This window comes from Sphaeramia orbicularis, chromosome 17 (genome assembly GCF_902148855.1).
Source record: "Sphaeramia orbicularis chromosome 17, fSphaOr1.1, whole genome shotgun sequence".
Lineage (NCBI taxonomy): Eukaryota > Metazoa > Chordata > Actinopteri > Kurtiformes > Apogonidae > Sphaeramia > Sphaeramia orbicularis.
In genome coordinates this window covers 39,842,436-39,862,874 of record NC_043973.1, presented here as the reverse complement: position 1 = coordinate 39,862,874, position 20,439 = coordinate 39,842,436, and the positions used below count along the sequence as shown (strand labels likewise).

Genomic DNA, 20,439 nt, shown 5'->3' with positions numbered 1-20,439 from the left:
ACTTCATAGCTGTGCCTCATCAGGGTTACTTAGTGGAATTTCTTGCCTTATTGATGGGGTTGGGACCATCAGTTGTGTTGTGCAGAAGTCAGGTTGATGCACAGCTGACAGCCCTATTGGACAACTGTTAGAATGCATATTATGGCGAGAACCAATCAGCTAAGTAAAGACAAACGAGTGGCCATCATTACTTTAAGAAATGAAGGTCAGTCAGTCTAGAAAATTTCAAAAACTTTGAATGTGTCCCCAAGTGCAGTCGCAAAAACCATCAAGCGCTACAACGAAACTGGCTCACATGAGGACCGCCCCAGGAAAGGAAGACCAAGAGTCACCTCTGATGCTGAAGATAAGTTCATCTGAGTCACCAGCCTCAGAAATCGCAAATGAACAGCAGCTCAGATTAGAGACCAGATGAATACCACACAGAGCTCTAGCAGCAGACACATCTCTACAACAACTGTTAAGAGGAGACTGCGTGAATCAGGTCTTCATGGTCAAATAGCTGCTAGGAAACCACTGCTCAGGAGAGGCAACAAACACAAGAGATTTATTTGGGCCAAGAAACCCAAGGAATGGACATTAGACCAGTGGAAATCTGTGCTTTGGTCTGATGAGTCCAAATTTGAGATCTTTGGATCCAACCGCCGTGTCTTTGTGCGACGCAGAAAAGGTGAACGGATGGATGCTACATGCCTGGTTCCCACCGTGAAGCATGGAGGAGGAGGTGTGATGGTGTGGGGGTGCTTTGCTGGTGACGCTGTTGGGGATTTATTCAAGATTGAAGGCAACCTGAATCAGCATGGCTACCACAGCATCCTGAAGTGACATGCCATTCCATCCGGTTTGCGTTTAGTTGGACCATCATTTATGTTTCAACAGGACAATGACCCCAAACACACCTCCAGGCTGTGTGAGGGATATTTGACCAAGAAGGAGAGTGATGGAGTGCTGCGCCAGATGACCATGGCCTCCACAGTCACCGGACCTGAACCCCATCGAGATGGTTTGGGGTGAGCTGGACCGCAGAGTGAAGGCAAAAGGGCCAACAAGTGCTAAGCATCTCTGGGAACTTCTTCAAGACTGTTAGGAAACCATTTCAGGTGACAACCTCTGGAAGCTCATCAAGAGAATGCCAAGAGTGTGCAAAGCAGTCATCAGAGCTAAGGGTGGCTACTTTGAAGAAACTAGAATATAAGAGATGTTTTCAGTTATTTCACACTTTTTTGTTAAGTACATAATTCCACATGTGTTCATTCATAGTTTTGATGCCTTCAGTGAGGATCTACAATGTAAATAGTCATGAAAATAAAGAAAATACAAAGAATGAGAAGGTGTGTCCAAACTTTTGGCCTGTACTGTATATACATACGCACAAATACAAATGCATACACACATACATATGAAATGTGTCATGACATGTATGTATATACTTTTTCATTCAGGTCCAGGAATGTTTTATTTAAAAGATGTCTTAATGTTGTGAGAGAGGGCACTTTAAAACACTGGTTTTTAACGACCTACTGGACCTACTTAAATGGAAAATATCTGGCACATACACTGGTGACTGTCTATCACTATATGTATTTTATGGACAATTGGATCCAGATGCAAAAAAAAAAAAAAAAATTTTATTATTAAAATAACAAATTTAGAGGATTTGTGGCCTTGACTGAGGAATGCACTGTTTGTAGTTTCATTACTTTTCAGTCCAGTTTCACTTGATCCAGGAAATTTCCAGAAACAAGTGACAATGGCTTGGAACAATGTGGAATAAAGCAGATCATCCCAGTAGTATCGAGAAAATGAGCCATGATTAAAGAACAGCTTTGAAACAAGTTGATTTACATTAAAAACAGAAGCGAAATTACCCCAATCTGTTTTAATGGTGAAAACTGCTCTGAAGAACAGCATTAAAAGACATATTTTTGTAGTTATAATTCATATACACACACTCACACCATTATACTGAAGCTATGTTGTGCGTCACAGCTGATATATGGCAACAATGATGTGGAAGAATTGACTCCTGATTGAAAAAAGCAAGCAGCAGCCCGGAGGCAAAGGTGATCCAGACTGTTGCGGCAGACCTTTTCTTGTGTTTCGTGCTGTTCCAGGGGCTTTCATCCTGCGTTCGTGCCATTTGACAACATGACATAACTTTAGTCGCCAGAAAAAACCTCAGCTTTAAGTCTCCTGGATACGTTTATTGCTTTGAACTGTCTACGTATGTCGCGTATTTCTGCTGGACAAATTACAGGTTTTTAAGTGCAGTTGCCCCGTTACATGGTTGTCTTAACTTAAATACTCGCATTTGTGTTTGTTTTGTTACTAGACCAGGTAGAGCAAATTAGAAACAGACTGACATGTATGGTTCATTTGAGTGTTTCTTCGTTTTTTTTAGGTTTATTTTGGACTGAGTATTTTTTTTTTTTTTACAGTCAGGGCAAACGTAGCTAATTCTTGGACTTTATGTGATGGCAGAGGTAGAACTGGTCCATAAGTATTTGGACAGTGACACTGGTTCTGTATTGTTGCCTTTGTTCACCACCACAATAAAACAGTCAAGAAGAGTAGGAGAAGTGTGGACTTGGTTAGTTAGTTTATGTTCAGTTATTGAAAAATTTTACTGAAAAAGTCACTTTTCCTTCATTTTCCCTGTTTCTGATAAAATAACTCTAAACATTAACCTATAAAAACCCAAACATCCACCGACAGACAAAAACATCTACTGATCTAAACTGTTTAATACCTGTTGCTCCATTAATCCTATTAATACATGTAAATAATAGGCGTAAAAATGCAGTTTGTCATCTTTTCATGGACCTCACATATGACCCATATGGACGTTCAGAGACTCCGTAGCAAACATGGAAACACGTCATGTTCTACAACACTGATTCACCAATAAAACCCATGAAGTTTGATCAATGACTTGTATTTACATTCAGTTATTGATATCTTTGCTGAAAAAGTCACTTTTCTTCTGTTTTTTTTCCATTTAAATGTAATAACCTTTGAATTTAATTTAATTTTAATTTAAATATGGGAAATTAAATGTAAGAAAATACATGATTTACAGTGAAAAATACAAAATACAGAGGGTAATATTGAAATAAATGATGATAAATCACTTCGGTAAACATTAAAATTAATTTGGGAACTGACACAAAAGCGGCACTGGGTCTTTATGGGTTTAAAGGGTTGTAATTCCTAAATAGTTCATGCAATGTTTTTGTTAAACCCCTTGAATTAAAGCTGAAAATCTTCACTTCAGTCACATATTGATTGCTTTATTTCAGATCCACTGTGGTGACCAACAAAGGTGAAACAGCAAAATTACCATCACTGTCCAAATACTTATGGACCTGACTGTACACGTCATTAATCTATAAAGACCCAGTGCTACCTTTGTGGCACTTCCCAAATAAATTTTTCTTTATACGAAACCTTTCTTAAGTAATTTATCATCATTTGCTATAATATTTTCCTCTGTATTTTATGTTTTTTTCAGTGAAAATCATGTATTTTCCTATATTTAATTTACTGATCATGTAAATGTTCACAAAAAGCTCAGTTTGAAGTCAAGGTTTATTATATCAAAAACAGAGAAAACTGATGAAAAAGCGACTTTTTCAGCAAAGATATCAGTAACTGTCTCCATCCACTATCACTGATCCAACTCCATGGAGACTATACTCCAAATTAATTGAAAAATTAAAAAAAAAATAGTAGTTGTAGTAAAAGTAGATTACTTTTAATTAATTTTAAGACACTGAAGGTATTCGTCTGTATTCTTCATTGCAAAGGAAGTCTTCACATACCAGTTGACTTTTGAATGAAAATAGTGACAAATATCACTGTTTTCTTTCGTTCTATAATTTCTTTGTGGTTCTGTAAATGCACTAAAACTTTGATTTATTCTCCACATATTCTATACAAACTAATCCTAAAGAGCTTCTTCACCCATAAAGGCCCAGCGCTACATTTGTGTCAGTTCCCAAATGAATTTTCTCCATATATAACCTTTCTTAAATGATTTATCACCATTTATTACAATATATATCTTCTGCACTTTGTATTCTATCAGTATAAATCAGGTATTTTCATATATTTAATTTGCTGATCATGTAGACGTTCATAAAAGTTCAGATTAAAGTTGGGGGCATTACATCAAAAACAGAGAAAACTGCAGAAAAAGTGACTTTTTCAGTAAAATTTATCATTAACTGAACATAAAACAAGTGTCTCCATTCACTGTCATTGATCCAACTCCAATGGGTTTTTACCGGTGAATCAATGTTGTAGAAGATGACGGTGTTTCCATGGTAACTACAGAGCCTCTGAATGTCCAAATGGGTCATATCGGATGACCATGAAAAGATGAAAAACTACATTTTACACCAGTTATTTCAACGTATCAATGGGTTTAGTGGCTCAGAAGTTCTTAAACATTTTAGATCAGTAGATGATTTTGGTTGCCAGCGGCTGTTTGAATCATTATGGCTTAAAAACGTATATATAACTGTACGTACTAAGGGCTCTTTGGTTTTCACCAAACTGACAATCTTGACAGAGTCCTCGTCTTCCTCCATTTCGCCATCGGGTATCGACGGCAGAGTGGGTTCGAAGTCTTTCTGAGCCACAGTGTCATGGACGAACAGGAGGCTCTGGAAAGGAAACAGATGCTCAGAAAAGATGCTGACTGTAACTCGGAGAAATCACTATGAATTACAGAAATCTGTGAATAGATGTGGCACTGTATCATTTGAAACATGTGTAACTTGGTACATGAAAAAAAAAATCTCCAAGAACACTCCAAACCAAATGAACACTGGTATGTTGGCTGTCAGGTCGCTGTCAAACTCAACGGTATGAACTGGAGCCAGTGTAATCACTGCAGAGGCCTGTTCATTTATGTGGATGATTCTGTTAAACTGCTGTCAACAACCACAGACTAACAGCTTAATCTTGTGATAAGCGGGAAGTAGTAAAGAACAAAGTCGAGTTTTCAGGTATGTGGATTTCACTTGAGCATATTTTTATGACAGCATTTTACTTTTACATTTTTACTTTCTACTCCTTATATTTAGGAGGCAGCGTAATAGTTTTAATTAGTTTTAATTTTAATTTGAGAGCAGTTCATATGTTTAGTTTTTGTTATTATGTCCAACATTATGGAAGAGGATTAGGGCTACTGGAGAAAAAAAAAAAAATTAAGGTCAAATATATATTTTTCATCATTATTCTGAGAAAAAAAAAATCAGAATTCTGAGAAAAAAGTCATAATTCAGACTTTTTTTTCCTCAGAATTTTGACTTTAATCTCAGAACAATAACAAAAAAAAAATATTTAAAAGTCAGAATTCAGAGAAAAAAGTCAGAATTCGCTGATTCACTGATTCACCAGTAAAACCAATAAAGTCTGATAAATGACAGTGGATGGAGACACTTAGTTTATGTTCAGTTAATGATAGATTTTGCTGAAAAAGTCACTTTTTCTTCAGATTTTTCCGTTTCTGATATAATAACCTTTGAGTTTATTCTGAGCTTTAATGAACATCTACATGATCAGTTAATTAAATATAAAAAAAAATTACCTGATTTTTACTGAAGAAACACAAAATAAAGAGTATAACATTACAAAAAACGGTAATAAATCACTTAAGAAAGGGTAAATATAGAGGAAAATTCACTTGTGAACTGCTACAAAAGTACCACTGGGTCTTCAGAAGTTAAACTGACTAAAAAATGTCTTAATTGTAAATGAATCAAAAAAGTAGTACTTGGTCTTTATGGGTTAATGTAACTGTATGGTTCAGAAATGGTGGGTACATGTGTGTATATATATATATATATATATATATATATATATAAAGAGCACCCAATCCCTATTGATTAATCAATGGTGACAGTAAAAAAAAAAAAAAATCCTGCATTTTCCTGCTGGCCTGCATACATTCCCTACAGCAACCGAATCCAAATACAGCACTTGCTTTTTGGTTGCAAACCTTCAATATTGCCCATGCCAATATGCCAAATTTGATTTAGTTTGGCCTGCACTGCCAACCCGAGGGCCACCTGAAAGCAGCCCCCCCCACCCCCCAGGCCTTCAAACCCAGCGCCTCAGTCCACCGGTTCAACCCAAACACCACACATCTGAGCTCCTGTTCCAGTGATCGACGACTCACTATCGATGCCCAGACAGTTGGAGTTCCCTTTTTGTTAACATTGGCACGCTTGAAAAACTTCAGGTTTGTTTGCAGAAAGAAACAACACTGAAGGTAAAAACTGCGACGTCTTTTTTTAGTGAATCTTACAAAGTACATTTCTGAAAAAGGGAATTTAGAAAGAACGGGGATCGGACGGAAACATCTGCTCATCAACTTTATTTGAACAATCAGCCAATCCATCTGTCAGTTAGTCTACTTGTTATCCCCGCGTCCATCGACAGTTGTTCTGCGTTGGAGCTGCCAACATGTGAGCAATGTGTCTCTGGCCACCTTTAGAAACAGGCTTTCAAAAAAACAAACATTCAATATTATACGCCGCGTCTCCCGTAAGTATGTGTGAGCTGCAGCGTTTAGGCCAAGAACAAACAGGTCATTAAGGCTGTTTAAACAAACCTGTTAGTGCTCGGCTGGCTTCGACTCCTCATTAAGAAAAGCCACAACTTCTGCAGCTCACTGGAAAACCATACGCTGTGTGTGTATGTGTATGTGTGTGTGCGTGTGTGTGTGTGTGTGAAATATGACTGTCAGCATATCTGAAATAAGGAAACATGTATTTGAGAAGTGCGGGCCTCTACGTGAATGAGCACTAATAAACAGAACTTGTGAGTAGATTAGCCTCAGTGCCAGTGTGGTTAATAGATGTCAGCACCTCCGAGCAGAGAGAATAATGAGGTGAAGCTAATTTAAATACAATTCACGGTTGGTTTCATTTGTCACTGTGTGTGACCCATATAAGAGGTAATTGTAGGATGTGCAGCTGAAGTAAAAAAAAAAAAAAAAAAAAAACTACCAATGTGTGTGAGCGCTGGTGTTCAGTCGGCTTAACTGTATCTGCTCAAATGAAACATGAGTGAATGGAAACCAGACTCAGATTTCAGACCAATGTTAAATGAAAACATCTAAGTGTGACATTCAGAGGGTTTTGATTGTTAATGGTTCTGTTGTAATGTGGACAAGAAGGAAGCGAACACCTCTAAACTGAATTACATTAACCCTGTAGTTCCCAACCTTTTCTGACTCGTGACCCCATTTTAACGTCACAAATTTCTGGTGACCCCAGACATTCAAAATGGAGACTTCTTTTTTTTTTTTTTTTTTTTTGCTAAAATTAACCCTTTCATGGATGAATTATAAAAACCTTAATCAAGATTTTTTTTTTTCCTCAGTGTTTTTATTCCTCTTTAAGCATGAAAAAAAAATTATACAATTGATTTTTCACAAACCTATTTTTCAAAAATGTCCTCTCAGCTGAAAACGATGTTAATTTTAGACGCAAAGAATCATGTGTTTACTTATTTACTGTGAGATAACGATGAAATAAAAACATTTTTAATGCTGCTAATCTGATATTTTCTCACATTTTAACATACCTACATGGATATAACATGCAAAAAAAAATATATATATACAAACAAACAAACAAAACAAAACTGTTAATTACAATCTAATAACAATTAGCAATTAGCATGTAACTTTGCATAAACAGCAAAGTTACAGTAATGGCATGAATGTCCGTGTATGGGATGGTGCATAAGTGTCCACTGTGTCGGCTGATGTGGAACTAAAACAACAAATTATTTATTCTTCTATTTTGGTTTTAATTATTCTTCTGTACAGCACTTTGGTCCACTGCGGCTGTTTTAAAGTGCTTTACTAATAAAGTTGGATTGGATTGGATAAATATGCATGATCCCTATTAAATAAACTGATAAATAATACGAAATAAATAAATAGAACAGCTGTCCACTGTGGTGACCACTGTGCATGAAAGGGTTCATTTGTTTTTGATCATGTAATAGTTTGCTATACTATGTTGCAAATAAACGTTAACTTTAGACGACATTTAGTCTATATAATGTATATTATTATGGACGGAGGCAGTAAATCCAGGTGTAGATTACTGCACAAAGAGAGAATTTTATTTTCCTTGGTCAGGATATGTACAGTCAGTCCAGCTTGGATTTACAAGGCTGACAATTAATACTGAACAAACAATAAGTCAAACTATGAATTATGAAAGAGCTGCAGCATCTGAAACTGACCACAATGAACATTTGACAAATAAACAGAACCACAGTGCTTCAGTTTCAGACTCACAGTTTGTCATGTCTGTTATGGATTGGGATTATTATATAGTAATTGTTTAAAATTTAAATTCTTATCAATTAGTCGAAATTTCAAGTGACCCCATTTGAATTCCAGACGACCCCACGTGGGGTCCTGACCCCAAAGTTGAAAAACACTGAATTAACCCATAAAGACTCAGTGTTACTTTTGTGTATTTTTGCTTCCAAATTAGTTTTTTTGCTAGAGTTCACTTTTCTTAAATGAGTGATATTTTGCTTTTTTTTTTTTTTTAAATAGAATTATGCATTTTCAAACATTTCCCTGTGGTCTACATAAACTGTAAATGCTCTGCTTGGGTCTGAATTCTTCATTAATGCAACTCCACAGGTCCACCTTCAACCCTATTTCTGAGAAAGGTTGTGTTGAGCGCTGGCCCTTTAAATGCAAATGACCCACTTCATGCCTCACCCCCTCCAGGTTGTTGGCTGTGCTGCTTTGCTCCGTTCAACCAACAACTGAATATTTTAGGTAATCGGCTCAAAGTTTGGACATATTTTCAGTTTTTACCACAACTGCTGCCGCTGATAAACAATTATGTCGTACTCACAGAAATGTGCATTGGAAGTCTTGACCTTATATGTGCAAATGTCGTGGCATAACTAGTTATATAACATAACAAATTAAGCAGGAATTAAAACAGCACTGTAAAAAAAAACCTTTAGAATCTACTCAATAAAAGTGAGGTAACAATTTGCACTCATTTTGGTTAAGTAGATTTTACCCCATATTTTGAGTAAAATGTGACTAAATTTAACAGCTATAACACACTAAAGGAAATGAGGTCAAATCCACCTAACATATCCAAACAGATTACACAACAAATTACTCATAAAAAGTGAGTAATATTAACTCTCAATTATTACCTCCGCCAAGGAGGTCATGTTTTTGCCAGGGTTTGTTTGTTTGTTTGTTTGTTTGTTTGTCTGTCTGTCTGTCTGTTTGTCTGTCCGTTAGTGTGCAACATAACTCAAAAAGTTATGGACAGATTTTGATGAAATTTTCAGGGTTTGTTGGAAATGGGATAAGGAAGAAATGATTAAATTTTGGTGGTGATCGGGGGTGGGGGGGCCCACGGGGGGGCCCATTTCCAACAAACAATTATAATACTATCCTCTGTATTTTGTGTTTTTTCAATGAAAACCATGTATTTCCTCGTATTTCATTTACTGATATCTGTAGTTTAATAACAAGCAGAAGTGTTGATTCTTATTGTCTACGATCAGATGGTCAGTTGTTCCTCTCTGTGTCATATACCAGTACAGAGCTGGGCCAAAGGACATTTATCTACTCTGCTCCTTGCACATGGAATATGTTGCTAAAACACTGGAAACTGACTGAACCGATCTCCTTGAATGCTTTTCAATCCAAACTCAAAGTGCTACAGACTAACTCAATGACTTGCACTCGTTTTTCATAGTTTGACTTGTCCTATAAATTCTTGAATGTTGTAATTATGTGTTATATTTCGTGGCCTCTTGGCCAGGACTCCCTTGAAAAAGAGGTTCTTAATCTCAATGGGATCTTTTTTCCTGGTTAAATAAAGGTTAAAAAAATGATCGTGTACAGTCGCGGAAGAAATTATTAGACCATCAAAAGTCATCAGAAACAACGGTTATGCAATCAAGTACTAACTCCTGTGTGTATCATGTGACTAAAACAGACAAAAAAGAAAACATGGAATGCCTAAAAGCACTGTTTTTGTCAGTACAATGCCATAGATATTGATGTAAGAACTGAAGGGATTTTGGTTATTATCAAGAAAACATGTTAAATGGATAGATATCAGCTCTGAAATTAAACTATTCTGAGCTGTTTTTGTTGTTATCATTATATTTGTCCAAACAAATGTACCTTTAGTTGTACCAGGCATTAAAATGAACAAGAAATTGAAGAAAACAAGGGTGGTCTAATCATTTTTTCCGCGACTACATGTTCATAGAACAGGTGTGTCAAACATGCGTCCCGGGGGCCAAATGCGGATCGCCAAAGGTTCCAATCCGGCCCGTGGGATGACTTTCCCATTTACTTATAATAGCCAAAATTTGTCTATACTGACATCAGCACATGCATAGACATGATGACATCAGCTGGATCGATACCAAAATAAACTATAATATGTGTGAGGGGCGGGGTTTCTTGTGCCTGGCACCACTTGTTGTTAATGTATATGTGTTTAAAGAATAATGTAAGAGCTTGGAAATTTGCATTTGCATCAACTCTGAAAATAAAGGAAGAGGGACAAAATATGTACATTATGATGATGATGATGATTATTATTGTTATTATTATTATTATTATTATTATTATTATTATTATTATTATTATTATTATTATTATTATTGTTATATTAATGAGAGTGGAAGATGCTTTATAAACATCTGTACATATATAAATATAAAAATCTGTCATTTTTTTTCCATTGGGTTGAGATCTGGTAACTATTAAATGGTCAATATTGTTAAAATCGCAGTTACTTTTCATAAGACATTTTCAGGTTGTTCTTATTTGTTCCAGTTTGTCACATTTTTGCGAAAGGATAGTTTGTAAATGTAAACATTCTCATGTAATTTTCCTTTTTTTTTTTTAAACACTAAAACCAAGAGAAAAATTTGGAGTTATTATTTATAGGTTATTATGATTGTATTTTACAGGTGTGATTAATTTGAGATTGAATTGGGCTGAATGTGGGCCCTGAACTAAGATAATTTGAACATTGTTGATTGTTAATATCTTTTATATTTTTAATTTTTGAATTTCACAAATTCATTCCAGGGGCTTTTGATTGGACCCTTTGGCCTGTTGGATTTATGTTGGACACTTCTGTTTTAGGTGGTTCAGAGAATGTATTATAGTCCTCACCTTCATATGAGGTTTGGAGAAGAGTGTAACCAACTCCGTGACTTCACCTCTCCATCCGTGGTTGGATTTCAGCTCCTCTGTCAACTGGAAAAACATGAAACAGAGTGAGGTTTTGTTCTAGTCCTTCCATTATGACGTCATTCATTTTCATTCATTTGTTTGTTTATTTCGAGCATTGCAGTATACATGCAAATTCAAAATTCCAACAAAAATCATTCATCTATACTCGAAAAGCAGTGGGAAGAAGAAAAGCTTATTTAATCCCACCCCCTTTCTCATCATTACATAACTTAACATAACATTTTAAATACTCACTCCTGTTCTTTGACTTCAAACCAGAACAATGAACAAAATAGGCCTATACCAAATTAGAACGAACTCATTTGACAGCATTTACATTGTATAACCAAAATGTGGGTAAAAAAAATAGAAACAAAGTACGGAACAGACTTGTTTCTCTTCATGTTTTGCTATTGGATGATAACTATGTGTCCATGTTCCTGTTTCTTTTGTGTCTTCTCACGTCTTCTGAAAGTTCAAGGCTACACGACAGCTGCGGCGACAACTAAAACAGAGCAGCCTTGACCGTCAGCGGCAAGTGGAGCGGCGGCGAGTGACTGTGTGCAGTCGCCGTCTTGTCAAGCATATTACTGTAATGACTTCTACTGCTTCAAGATGTTGAGGCACACTCCAGAAACACAATGCATGAAGGTCATTAGTTTCCACTGTGAGCAAACAGAAGCCTCTCTGAGGGGAAACAGACCCATGGTTTGGCCCTTCCAGTAGGTCCTGATGATTTAAGCCAGGCGGAGAGTGGCTGTCGAAGCGAATCTGAAGCAAAGGGGATGAAGATGAGGAGATGAAGAGGAGAGCAGGGGAGAGGACAGAAACAGACAGACAGTATGGAAACATGGCAGGAATGACAGTATGTAGGGTATAGGGAGGAAATAAAGGAGAAAACAGAAAGAATAGAGATTTGGGAGGAAAAACAGGACAAAACCATAAGGAGAAAGAGTAAAAACATCTTCTGTACACTGAAAAAAATGATTTTTTTGGTGTAGTAATATTTATCAGGTTAACTGTCACAATTTTTATTTTCTAATTGTAAGTATAACTAGTCACTTTTCCACTGGACATTTGCACAAAACTTTACTTTATATTTACTAAATTTTGAAAAAGCAGAAGTGTGTAATGTCAGTTTTTCCATTAAATCACAAATGCGATGATTTGTTTATTTATTATTGCAAAAACACAAGAAGTCATTCCATAAACATGGCGACAAATGTGAATATTGTGTTGATTTACAGATATATTCATTATTATTATATATTACCCCTCTATCTCAGTGTAGTAGTAGTAGTGCATACTGTAAGACCAGATAAGTTGAGTTTACTTAAAAAATTTGAGTAAACCAGTTGCCTTAAAAAATGAAAGTAATGAGTAATGAAAACTTGAGTATGTTAAACTTAAATGCTTGATTTGAATGGAATTGCTATTTTAAATACAACACACTAAATGCCAAGTTAATTTAACTTAACCTCCTCAGACCCAGCTATGGGTTTTCTGTCCACATTTGTGGACAAGAGTTTCACAACTTTATACAAAAAAAAAAGAAGAAAAGAAAAGAAAACTGTCCACCACAAAGGACATTCTATAAAAATTTTAAAAACTGCATCTGAAAAGACTGTTGCATCACGATGTTTCCAATATAGGCACTTACTAAAAAACAAAAACGCTTGTACTTTACTGACATTTCCTGGGTCTTAGGAGGTTAAAATTTGTTATAATGCCAACTGCTTTGTATAATCATTAGACTTAATATCATCAGTTCATTGGACTCAATTTCAAGTTGATTTAAATTAAAATCTTTTGCTATATAAATTACTTTGTATAATTATTCAACTTTGGTGATGTGATGTTCATGAACGAATCGAATCTTTTGAACGGCTCTTTGAAATGAAAGATGGGAACTGAGTCTTTGTAAAGAGCCGTTCATTTTTATTTTTTAAATTTTTTTTGGATTAATAAACGTGATTAATCACTGTTGTGTTTTGTGCATTTTTTTCCGTATGTTTACACACATTTATTGTTCTTGTTCTGAGGGAAAATGTACTACAGTTGTTAAGGTATTAAATAATTGCAATGATAAATCGCTTTTGTGTTTTGTGCATTTTTTTTCTGTATGTTTACCAACATACTGTTCTTGTTCTGAGAATTGCACTACAGTTCAGGCATTTAAGTAATTGCAGCGATTAATCACTGTTGTGTTTTGTGCAATTTTTTCCATATGTTTACACACATTTATTGTTCTTGTTTTGAGGAGAATGAAATGTTATTTCATAAGAAGATGTTTTATTTTCTTCTTCATTTTTAGGACTACAGACTAGACTAGTCCACATAATGTACCGTGATGTTTTTGGTCAAATTCCATCATTTGCCTAATGTCACCTCTCATGTCATGGATTTAGCCCACACATTTGAACTAACTATTCTTTTTTACGGTAAGATAATATTTACTGCCGCGCCAATTAAACACCTTTAAAATGTAATGTCAATCATCACATGTAGCCTATTTAGTCATTAACACATTGGTGTTTCAAAATGATGCTAAAAACGTAAAAGAGTCAGTCTTTTGAACAGTTCTTTTCAGTGAACGGCTCCTGATTGAATGACTCCCTTCAAAGAGACAAAAGTCCCATCATTGTTCAACTTAGGATATTGCAACGTGGTTGGAAATTATGCAGGGAATTATTCATTATAATTTACTAGTACTAAAAGTGCTTTTAATTTGACAGGTCTTAAAGATTTACATGAACTCTAGAAAATTACAGATGATCAGTAAATCCATTGTTGGGTCTATGGCTCTGACTCATGGTGCAGCTCTACAAAAATACAAAAGCAAATACAAAAAGGCCAATAAACATTGCCATACACACATTAAGTCAAAATGAACACTAACACCACCACCCCACTGAACCCCTGCACAGAAAAAGAACACATTTACAACAACATGCCCACTACCCACAATGCAATGCACAGATAAAAAGGTGTGGTCATGACTAAAACTGAGTGATTTGAATCCATTCAACTTCAACTTTTCGTACTTTCATCTATGTCTACAAATTAGTAGAATATACTGAACATTTTATAGTAATCTAATAAAACTGAAATCATTTAAATACATTGTAATTAAAGCATTTCAGTAAATAAAAGTCCGGGCTTACAGTGTACTACTACATACTTTCCTAAGTTTTCCTGAGTAAATATCACCCCCGATTTTTTTCAGTGTAGGAACATGAGGGGTGGAGGTGGGGCCAGTCTGAGAGGTGAAAGGAGGTAGTGGTAGACATTCCAAACAAATAAATGACTGGTTGGTGACAGGAGTGAAATATGATGCAATAGTGACTGTTTGGGCCATTTTGGGTCAGAGTGAGTGGGAACGCTCTCTGTCACTTCATCTTAAACTTCAAATTAATTGTACTCGTCCAAACTGAAACACTAGACTACACAGAAAATGATTTTAGCAGCGTTTTTGCTCCGTACTGTCCTCCGTGACCTCAATCCTGGCACACTGTTATTAAATGATATCTGCTTTAACATTTTTTTTAAAGGGGGGGGGGAGTTATTTGAGAAGAGAGTTTTTTAGATAACATTTCATAACTCAGGACTTGTTAGAGGGAGTGTGCATTCCTCTCATGTTTCTGTGTGACAGAAAAGTCATCTGTACCACAGAGGAAACTGTTTGAACGCTGAAAATGTCTTGGTGTTCCCTGTGCTGTCAAACTGTCATCCTCAGCAGCGTGTCTATCTGCAAAAGATGTTTGGAATGAGTCACTTACTTCTGAAGCCAGACTCGCTGCTTGCTCTTGGACGGGGATGGGGCTTCGCTTCTCAAAACGCTTTAGTCGCTCGTGGATCTGTCAAGTTAGGAAAGTGTCACAATCAAGACTGTCTTTGCAACGAAAAAAGCTTTTACTGAGACTTCTACGTCAACCACAACTGCTTTTAGTATTTTTACAAATAAACCCAAGGTGGAAAGGTCTGAAAATAGACTGTAAAGCTATAAATGGGAATAAAAACAAGTAGTCCATGTCTTTGTTTTTACAGTAGCGAACCCTTCAGGATTTAATAATTTTTCAATGAATTAAACTTAAAACGTTGACAAATGTCCTAAAATCAGATGAATTAAACCTCAAACATCTAGACTTATTTTTAGGCAACTTCCAAATGAATTTTTCTTCTATATTTCAACCTTTCCTGAGTGATTTATTATCATATATTAAAATACACTGACCTACTTTTTTTTTTTTTTTTTTTAAGAAATGTTCTGCCTCAGAGATTAAACATGTGGAATCTTTTTTACTTTAATAAGATTAATTGGAAAACAAATGACAAAAGTGCTGGTTAGCTGCTGTTTTCAATGTATATGATAAAGTGTTATTACCCAGCCCCCCAAAGGGGTGGCAAGGGGTATTGTTTTTGGTTCAGTTTGTTTGTTTGTTAACACTCTAGCAGCAAAACTATTGGTTGAATTCATACCAAATTTGGTTTATAGATTGCCAGTGACCCAGAATAGATGTGATTATATTTTGGGAAAAATAGGTCAAAGCTCAATTTTTTTTAAGAATCTTTAAAATCTTTTTTTTTTTTCCCATTTACTTATAAAGGATGAAATTTCAAATGTCTGTAGCAGCAAAATTATTGGTTGAATTCATACCCAATTTGGTTTATAGATTGCCAGTGACCCAGAATAGATGTCATTACATTTTGGGAAAAGTAGGTCAAAGTTTAAATTTTTTTTAATTTTAAAAAACCTGGACCTGATGCAAAGCTTTTGGGGGGGGGGGGGGGGGGGGGTGAACCGGGACACCAAGACGCTCCTCCACAGATCTAGCTCTGAGTAATGCTTTCCATCAGGTCCAGCAAATAAATTACTACACATTTGCACTCTTCTGCTGTTTATATTTTCTTCAATGCTGGCAAATGTCATTTTATTTGACTTCATTAATGCCAACTCCCATCATCGCGGTCATGCCCTCCAGGAAGCCGGGCTACAGGCTCTGAGCGCTGGTGTGCTTGAAGGGTTTGATCCGTGCACAAAGCTGGGCTCGGAGGTCGGAGCACAGCTTGGTTCTGAGTTCTGTAAACGAAACTAGTTCCATGATCCGTAATCGGAACCGGTTACGAGAACGGAAACAACTTCACGCTCCCCCAAGAGGTTTTCAGCAGCACAGGTAGAAGGAGCTCCTGCCTGGACCAGGGACCGCTGTCCCACTGGCACAGATAAACAGAGCCCAGTTTTGGTTTTTTTTGGTTTTTTCTTCAGAAAACAGTATCTTGTAAACTCAGGAAAACAGAGCAAAAAATTTTTTTCAGAAAACAGTATCTCATTAATTCAGAAAAACAGCCGAAATTATTTTTTTGTGTGAATGCAATACACTTCCGGAAAATGTTATTTTATAAGAAAATGTTTTATTTTCTTCTTCATTTTTGGCTACAGACTAGTCCACATAATGTACCGTGATGTTTTTGGTCAAATTCCAGCATTTGCCTAATGTCACCTCTCATGTCACGGATTTAGCCCACACATTTGAACTAACTATTCTTTTTTATGGTAAGATAATATTTACTGCCACGCCAATTAAACACCTTTAAAATGTAATGTCAATCATCACATGTAGCCTATTTAGTCATTAAAACATTGGTGTTTCAAAATGATGCAAAAAACATAAAAGAGCCAGTCTTTTGAACGGCTCCCTTCAAAGAGACAAAAGTCCCATCACTAGTAACTTTGCTGTTCTTGATAAATCTGATCTGCAGTGAACATGATTGAGTATAAATCAGTTGTTTGTTATTGTTATTTGACTGTAATTAACAGGGTTTTTTTAAACAAAATGTTTTTTTGCATATTATCTCCATGAAGTGAGTAGTGACTAGTATTAGAGTATGTTCAAATGTGAGAAAACGTCATATTAGCAGCATTAAAAACGTTTTTATTTCATAGTTTTCACACAGTACATCAGTAAATGCATGTGTCTTTGCTTCGAAAAATAAACACATGGTATCGGGCTGAGTGGACATTTTTGGAACACCATGAAAAATAGGTTCATAAGATAATTTTCATGCTCAAAGAGGAATAAAAACACTTTCATAATTCATGCATGAAAGGGTTAAACAAAACATATTTACTTATTTGGGACAGAAAATATTATAGTTTATGAAGGAAAATGTAAACCACTAGGACTGTCGGTTTTTTTGTCAACGTCAGTCCATGTGATGACGTTCAGGTTTGGGTTGCGTTGGTCCTACTTTATTTACAGAAGACAAATCTCTGTTTTCACCATCAAAGTTGGAACTTGTTCTTGGAAGTGTGTCGTGACTCGAACAAAGAAGATTTCCAAGGACCTGAGAGTTCTTGATGTTCCCCAGGCTGGAAAGGGCGTCGACTGTCAGGCAGATGGCGTACAAATGGAGAAGAGTCAACAGTGTCTTTTACCTTCCAGAGGAGGGGTCGACCGTCAGAGTTCAGTCCAGGAGCAGGGCATGTTACGGTCCAGGAGGCCACAACCAAAGCCACGGAAAAGTCTGGGAAACTCAAGGCCTTTAAAACTCATGTCAGTGTTCATGAACCTGGAATGGGATTTCTGGCAGAAGGAGAAAAAGTCTAAAGGGGTCAACACTTTGGAAGTAGATAAACTCATGACAGAAACTCCTGCTGTATTATTCTAAACTGAGACTCAGATGGTTTCAGAGCGTTCAGGAGTCCATCATCAGGACAACACTGAACCTCAACTGTTTACAAGACTGTTCTGCAGAAGAAGACACCACTTCTGTCCAAAAAGAACATTGCCGACTGTCTACAGTTTGCTAAATGCCATGTGGATTAGTCAGGATATTAATGAAAGAATGTTCTGTGGAGAGATGGGACCAAGGTACAACGTTTTGGCTCAAACAGAAAGTCTGGAAAATGGAAACAACTAAACAGTGCATTCCTACAAAAATGTAGTTCTGCCTCCAAACCAGGACCATTAATGAAACTGTCCCTGTCCTTATCTTACCTTATCTCATCTCATCTCATCTCATCTCATCTTATCTCATCTTTTTTTTACCTTACCTTACCTTACTTGACCTGACCTTATCTTATCTTATCTTATCTTATCTTATCTTATCTTATCTTATCTTATCTTATCTTATCTTATCTTATCTTATCTTATCTTATCTTATCTTACCTGACTTGACCTGACCTTAATTTACCTTACCTTATCTATCTTATCTTATCTATCTCATCTTATCTTATTTTATCTTATCTTACTTTACCTGACCTGACCTTATATTACCTTACCTTATCTTATTTTATCTTATCTTGTCTTACCTTACCTTACCTTACCTTACCTTACCATACTTTACGTGACCTGACCTGATCTTATCTTATCTTATCTTATCTTATCTTATCTTATCTTATCTTATCTTATCTTATCTTATCTTATCTTATCTTATCTTATCTTACCTTACCTTACCTTACCTTACCTTACCTTACCTTACCTTATCTTATCTTATCTTACCTTATCTTATCTTATCTTATCTTATCTTATCTTATCTTATCTTATCTTATTTTATCTTATCTTACTTTACCTGACCTGACCTTATATTACCTTACCTTATCTTATTTTATCTTATCTTGTCTTACCTTACCTTACCTTACCATACTTTACGTGACCTGATCTTATCTTATCTTATCTTACCTTACCTTACCTTACCTTACCTTACCTTACCTTACCTTACCTTACCTTACCTTACCTTATCTGATCTTATCTTATCTTATCTTATCTTATCTTATCTTATCTGATCTTATCTTATCTTATCTTATCTTATCTTGTCTTGTCTTACCTTACCTTACCATACTTTACGTGACCTGACCTGACCTGACCTGACCTGATCTCATCTCATCTCATCTCATCTCATCTCATCTCATCTCATCTCATCTCATCTTATCTTATCTTATCTCATCTTACCTTATAACAAAACAACCAAAAACATACACAGTTTTTTTTTGTTTTTTTTTTATCAAGGGATGGGTAAAGCAGAATAAATGTGATATTTTGGAATAAAAGAGCCAAATTCCAGAACTTTATCTTATGGAAATTCTGTAGAACCTGAAACATTACTATTATTCGTTATTATCATTGTCCATTACTATCAACATCATTATTATGATGATTATGATTGTTATGATTATGATTATGATTAGTAGTAGTATTATTATCATTATTGTTATTATTATTATTAGTAGTAGTAGCATTATCACTACTTTTATTATTATTACTTCTAGCATTTCTAATGTGCAATTACGTGTTTTCACCACTGTTTTTATCGTTGTTATTGTCATTTTCTTTTCTTTTTTATCTTCTAATAGTCACATACAATATTTAAGACTGGAGAATTTTGCGTAGTGAATAAATAAATTGAATATTTGTTCCATGTGTTTCCTTTTAGTTTTAACTCTGGCATGAAATTCTAATCCTATTTCTGCAGAAAATGGAAAAAATTTTTGAAGGGTTCGAGCTACCTTTCAACAAAAATGGGACTGACGTGAATATTAAAACAGAGGCTGTAACCTTAAAGAGCAGGTGAAGCTTCTTCTCCATTAACATGCTGTGGAGGAACCTGTAGTCCTCCTCCCGGTCTGTGTGAGACTCAGTTCCTGACATCACTGACGATAACAGTCTGCAAACGCCTGCAGGAGAAAAGGCAGGGCATGTGTGAACGGACGCCCTCATGCACATGTACACATACATCTGTACTCAATTTACACACTTATACAAAGGTTAGAAGAGCCGAGCTTCGACGCTGAGAGGTCAAAAGTTAAATGAGGATAACATTTTAACCCATAAAGACCCAAACCATCTACTGATCTAAACTGTTTAATACCTGTTCATCCACTAATCCTATCAATACATGTAAATAATTAGTGAAAAAAGCAGTTTGTCATCTTTTTGTCTCAGAAGTCAGACTTTTAGATATTTTTTTTATTATTGTTCTGAGATTAAAGTCAGAATTCTGAGAAAAAAAAGTCTGAATTCTGAGAAACACCTGGAAATAACAAAAAACATAAAGCCATGATATGGATACTGAATGTTCAAGACCAAAAACATCATGTTTGAGCAGATTTAAAATAGTTGTAAGTTGATTTTTGCAGTCTCGAAAAGTTTTGTTTTGGACATTTA

The 20,439-nt window shown here is 35.7% G+C and overlaps 1 protein-coding gene across 1 annotated transcript in view; it reads right to left on the bottom strand.

Annotated features, from left to right (window-relative positions):
• The window catches only part of LOC115437945 (MAGUK p55 subfamily member 7-like), a 61,154-nt gene that overhangs the window by 36,899 nt on the left and 3,816 nt on the right, over nucleotides 1–20,439 (bottom strand). Inside the window, exons 3-6 of the mRNA XM_030161348.1 lie at nucleotides 19,831–19,949; nucleotides 15,055–15,132; nucleotides 11,216–11,299; nucleotides 4,533–4,667 (exon numbers count right to left, since the gene is read on the bottom strand). Coding sequence (XP_030017208.1) covers nucleotides 4,533–4,667; nucleotides 11,216–11,299; nucleotides 15,055–15,132; nucleotides 19,831–19,949 — 416 coding nt within the window. The remainder of the gene's footprint in view (nucleotides 1–4,532; nucleotides 4,668–11,215; nucleotides 11,300–15,054; nucleotides 15,133–19,830; nucleotides 19,950–20,439) is intronic.